General features: G+C 51.4%; 1 protein-coding gene across 1 annotated transcript in view; it reads right to left on the reverse strand.

Annotated features, from left to right (window-relative positions):
• AR (androgen receptor) overlaps positions 1–5,471 on the reverse strand; it is a 184,303-nt gene extending 178,832 nt beyond the window's left edge. The window contains exon 1 of the mRNA XM_081808772.1: positions 2,771–5,471. Within this exon, the coding sequence (XP_081664898.1) occupies positions 2,771–4,305 (1,535 nt within the window). The 5' untranslated portion in view covers positions 4,306–5,471. The remainder of the gene's footprint in view (positions 1–2,770) is intronic.
• Between the last annotated feature and the right edge of the window lie 529 nt (positions 5,472–6,000).

The raw sequence follows: 6,000 nt of genomic DNA on the forward strand, positions 1-6,000 counted from the left end.
CTTTGAGCAGAAACATTGAAGATGTGTAAGAACATAGAGTTATTCCAAAAGTTACTAAAGTTAACCCCCCCCAATTAACTAATGTGTATGAACACACACACACTTGGGAAAGGAGGAATCCGACATTATTGGAAGCCTCTAGAATTTTTAGATTTTTAACTCAAATTTAGCACATAATGCATGCAATACAGACAGGGTGGAAGCTCTGGCTTTGGCTTAAAAAATCCCTTGCCTTTCACCAGATTGTGCCCCAACAAAGTGAGGGAAAGAAAGATAAAGTAAGAAAATGTCAACTTTTAGACTGGGGTTGGTCGCATTTTGATGAAATTGATAAATTTTCAAAAAACTGACTCAACGATTTTCTATATCCTAGAAATGAAAATCCTTTGTCAACCCACAAGACAGGAATGCCAGTTTTCCCTTTCACTAGACTCTCATAGCCAGTGCTGCAACCACAAACCAGGGAAGATTAATAATCTTTTACTTTCTTTGGGTACTGTTAAATTCTCACTAGTTAAGGTCATTAATTTAAGCAGGTCTTTCTAACAGAGAAATTTTCCCACTAAGACCTGGGATAAAATAACCTAGCTTACTGCACACCTCATGGGAAGAACTTTTTGCTTTCTATATCTACTTCCTGAAATTCTCAGGTTATATTTTCAAAGAAACACATCCCTTGGGGCGCCTGAGTGGCTCAGTCATTAAGTGTCTGCCTTCGGCTCAGGCTGTGTCTCTCTCTGTCAAATAAGTAAATAAAATCTTCAAAAAAAGAAACCCATCCCTTAACAAAGATGTGGAATTGCTCATTTCCTCCCTATTAACTGAGCTAGTTGTTGGGGAGGGTGTGCGGAAGAGAAAAGGTTCCAGTTTAACATCATGGTTATGTCAAGAAGCACCTGAGACATCCCCATCCCTCAAAAAAGTTCACAGTAGAACTGACTAGCAACAACCCTAGGGGAAAAAAATTAACCCTACCAAGTAAATCTGTTCTTATAAAACAAAGAAAAATTCCACGGTATAACCACATTGCAAAAATAATTTTTTAAAAACCAAACTAACTGGAAAACATTTTGATGATATAAATAAACCCTTTGAAAATCCTGTAAGCTAAACACTTAAAATCTAATACTAGGATGTGAAGGCTGGTAAGAAGCTGTTTCTTCAATAGCCCAAAAAATAATACTTTATGAAATCCTATCCTTCTCGTTCTGTCCTAACACTGTTCTATCAACCTTCCAAGAACAAAAGCATCAGTGAAAGGAGGCAAATTGTTGGGTTTAAGTCGCCAAAGATGTTAAGGCTAACAAAGAAATTTTGGAAAAGTCACAGATAAAACAAAACAGCTAAAGCAAAACATAACAAGACACAACTCCAAGGGGACATAAGTACCCAGCACACCTGAGGAGTTAGTTCCTTGGTCAGTATTCCCTCCCTCATGGAGATAAACTAGTATCTTTGTTGGGGTGGGGAGGGGGGAGAATCTTCAACATGATCTCCAAGAAGCTCAACAAATGTAGGAAGAATTTTTAATAAGCAAGGTGAAATTGACCACCACTTTTCTCATGTCCTAATTAAAACTCATGGGCAAAATTATGGCTCATAGGTCCCTAACAGTTCTTAACTAAGTTTGTTAGAGGTAGCAGCTCATGTTTTAAAATGCAAGCACGTCTAATATAACACTGTATTTCAACTATACTTTAATAAAAAAAATGCAAGCATATTCTTAAAATGAAGGAATATATTGAAGAACCTCACTCCTCCCTCCCAAAAGCAATTTCTGAGCACACTGGAATAGCAGGAAATTCTTTAAAAAAAATTTCCAACACTTTATAAGTCAGACTCAAGCCTGGCTAAATTATTCATTAAAAGAACATTATCCTCTTTTATGGATCTGATGCAAACTTGAAGTAGGGGACTGTGGATCTGCTGTACTCCATAGAGAAAATAAACTCTTTACAAGAGAAGACCGACCCAAGCAGTTACGTCCAGTATGGTCAACCTGTGAGAGCAAATACTGCCCAGTGTTTACCAAGAAAGTTGTCCTCTACCTTTGCCTGCTCTACTCCTGCCTGGCTGTATTCTCTCTGCTGACTTCCAACTCTGGGGCAACTCCTCAGTTGTTGCCAGGGAAGGAATTTCACCCTGTCTTCACACAGCGTCCCTCAGAACCCAGAGAACTCAGACCTTCTTTCCCTAATCCGGCACCTCCATTTTATGTCTTTGGAGGAGGCGAACTGAGAAAAGTTTGGGCCAGTCTTTTTGCCTTTAACCTGCCAAGACAGGCCACAGGCTGGAGGGCAAACCCTAACACACTCTAAGAGGTGAAACTGCCCATATTTCCTGTCTAGGTTCTCGGATTTGGGAAGAGGGATGAGAAAAAGTACTGGAGGACTTAGGAGCTTTATTTCTGAAGGTGGCTCTTACTACTGGATTTAAGTTTGGAGCCTTTGGGACATAGAGCACCATGAGGTACTCAGGATTTTAAGAGGCTGGAGATGGGGGAGGTGTTATTAAGGTATCTGGAAGGGCACACTCCAGCACCCAGGGCTCTCAGTGGTGGGGACTGGTGCACACAGTGGGGGTTCTGAGCACAATGGTTTTATCTTTGGCAGGCTAGGAGTACCCAGAAGGCTCCAGATTCAGAACGGCCCTTTTTATGGAACACTGTTGAGCTCTTGCAGGGGTAGAGTGTTCCCGCAGGTAGGAGAGGAGAGATACCCCGGAACGCCGACTAACTCTACATTCAAAGACATGTCTAGGAGAAACTTACCGCATGTCCCCATACGGTCCGGAGTAGCTCTCCATCCAGGGGCCCATCTCGCTTTTGACACAACTGGGACTCGGATAGGGCACTCTGCTCACCACACCGCCGGGATACCACACATCAGGTGGAGGGAAGTCACCTTCTTGGCCTGCCAACCCCTGAGGTGGCCGAGTGTAGCCACAGGGGGCTACAGACCCTGCCTCACCAGCGCTGCCGCCTCCGCTCCCGCCGCAGGGCCCGTACAGCTGGCCTTCTTCTGCTGTGAAGAGAGTGTGCCAGGAAGAGGAGGCGGTGGCCGAGGGTGAGCCTGAGCTGGGTGCCACTGCACCCCCGCCATGCAGGCTCGCCAGATCCCCATAACGGCATTGTGCCGCCGCAGCCGCCCAGGCGCTGCCATAGTCCAGCGGGTTTTCCAGCTTGATACGGGTGTGAGGATGGGGAGGTGGCGGAGGGGGCGGCGGCCCGGCTAGGGCGAGCGGAAAGTTGTAGTAGTCGCGACTCTGACAAGCTGCCGCTTCATCTAGTGCTCCAGACTTGTAGAGAGAAAGGGTGGATGGCAGCTCAAGTGTTCCGGAGCCCCCTGCTTCACCGCTGCCCGAACAACCCAGGCTGTCGCCATCCAATCCTTTCGCATAACCTGCCTTGAAAGGGGAATACTCAGCAGTTACTTCGGTGCCCTTGCCTGGCCCGTCATCCAGCAGAGAACCTTTGCATTCGGCCAGCGGGGCGCAAGGACGTACAGCGGGTGGACCTCCCAGGAGCGGGGCGTACATGCAATCCCCCCGAAGCTGTTCCCCAGGACTCAGATGCTCCAATGCCTCCACACCCAAGCCCATGGACACCGACACTGCCTTACACAACTCCTTGGCGCTGTCCGAGATGGTCGAACTACCCCCTAGGTAACTGTCCTTGGAGGAGGTGGGAGCACCAGCGGCCTCCCTCGCTCTCCCGCTGCTGCTACCTTCCGATACTACTACCTCCTGCTGCTGCTGCTGAAGGAGTTGCATGGTGCCGGCCTCGCTCAGGATGTCTTTAAGATCGGTGGAACAGCTACCTAAGCCCGGGAAAGTGGGGCCCAGCAGGGACAACGTGGATGGGACAGCTGAGTCATCCTCGTCCGGTGGTGCTGGCTGCTGCTGCTGCAGCCCCTTGCCGGTGGCTGAAGCCACTCCAGGCTCTGGAACGCAGCCGGTCTCCGGATGGCCCTTGGGGGCTGGCTGCTGTCCCTCGTCCAGGGCCAGGTAGCCTGTGGGGCCTCTGCTCTGGGCTTGGGGAGAGCCATCGTCACCCTGACGCTGCTGCTGCTGCTGCTGCTGCTGCTGCCGAGGACCGATCTCCTGCGGCGACTGCTGCTGCTGCTGCTGCTGCTGCTGCTGCTGCAAACGGGCGCCGGGAGGTGCTGCGCTCGCTGCCTCAGGGTGCCAGGGGCCCGGGTTCTGGATCACTTCGCGCACGCTCTGGAACAGGTTCTGGAAAGCTCCTCGATAGGTTTTGGACGGCGGCCGGGGGTAAACCCTCCCTAGCCCTAACTGTACCTCCATTCTTGAGCTTGGCTGACTCTTCCGCCTAATTCCTTTATTCCGCTTCCCCTTCTCTGGCTGAGAAGAGTTCAACAGGCTGCGATGCGGTAGTCACTGCAGCTAACTGCCCACCTGCGGGAAGCTCCTGGGAAGGAAACTTGCAGGAATAACCACGCAACAGCACTCTGACAGCCTCGAAGTCTCCTGCCCAGGAAAACACGCGCTGGACACGATCTGCCCTGCTAGGCTCACAGTCTGTTCCTGAAATCTTGGGAGGGTTGAGTCAAAAGATGCCCAAGTCTTGAAGGAAACAAAACAAAAACAAGGAAAACCCTCTGCCTTCCAAATTCAGTGTCCACTGAAGCAGGTGCAAATAGGAACCGGGTTATTCTCTTTTTGTTTTATTTTGGGTTTGGAGGTTTGTTTTGTTTGGTTCGGTTGTTTTTGCTTTTGTTTTTAATTGTCGACTGAAGCCCTCACTGCCCCCTGCCCTTTCATTGTTTGGTCTCTGGCCCTGCAAACTGAGGGCGCGGAGGGCGGGGGGGGGGGGGAATGTAGCTGCTGCGTGCAGGAGATGGAAAGGGAATGAGGGGAACCTGGGGGCCAGCCCCGCGTACCGCCTAACTACCTGGGTCCCAGCTGCAGTGTTGAAGCGGCTCGCTGGTCGCCCGGCTCCCCAGAGCCGTCTTTGCAATGTGCAGCTAGCTCGCCTGTTCGCAGCCAAAGGGAGTTACCTCTCTGCAAACTCGGGCTGGCCGCGCTGGGCCGACTGGGGCGGGGGTAGGGGGACCGGCAGAGAGGAGCGGGCCGAGGCAGCAACAGGAGAGGAGACACAGGGCGGGGAGTGGGGTGGAGGGGAAGAGGACAAAGGCAGCCGTCAGTCCTACCCGGCACTTTCCTCGCTTCCTCCGAGTCTCTAGCTGCTTTTGAAAACTTCACCGAAGAGGAAAGGGCAGCTCTGGGGCAGCGGCTTCAAGCCACCGCGCTGCAAGAAGCGTTCGCTGTCGCCGGAGCCCAGCTGGGGTTGACGCGGTACGTCCCTTCAGCTCCTGTCCGGCACTGGAGCGGCTAGCTCCGTCGCTTTCCTCTGTTGCCTCCTCTGCCTCCCGGTTTGCTCGGGACCCTCCAGCTCTCCCAGAACGCTGGCTCCCTGGGATCTCGGAAGGGGTGCTGGGAGGTGGAGAGCAAATGCAACAGTTTGCTAGTCGGGTCCCGCCCCCGCCGGGCCGGCCTCCTTGCCTTCCCACCTCCTTTCTCCCTCCCCTTTCATTTTCTCCCCTCCTCTCACGGCGCGCTAACGCCGGGTGGCTTTGGAGAAATGAGTGCTGGCGCAGCGTGGGTGAAGGCAGGAGTGGATTGCTGTAGCCCAGGAGAGCCCTAGCTCCCTGAATACCTCTTACTTTCCGGGACCAGGCTTGAGGTGCCAGAGCTGAAGCTTTAACCCGGAGCTTTATTTTGAAGACAGGGCTAAGCGGAGCTCCCGAAGGCCAGCCCTTGCAGATTTGGTTCCGAAGTCCAATCTCAAAACAGACTCTGCTTGTGTCTGAGGGGGAAGGGAGTAGGTAGGGGCGATAGGAGTACCAGTGCGTCAGGAGAGGGACTATGTGTTCAAAAGCAGACAGAAGCACAGACGGGAGGGTCTCCTACAAACTGAGGAAGGAGCTATGGCCAAGGCAGCTGATACTTGCTGAAACCTTTCAAATTTCTCCGTAGGGG

This window comes from Leptonychotes weddellii, chromosome X, assembly GCF_054177405.1.
Source record: "Leptonychotes weddellii isolate Sample4059 chromosome X, ASM5417740v2, whole genome shotgun sequence".
NCBI lineage: Eukaryota > Metazoa > Chordata > Mammalia > Carnivora > Phocidae > Leptonychotes > Leptonychotes weddellii.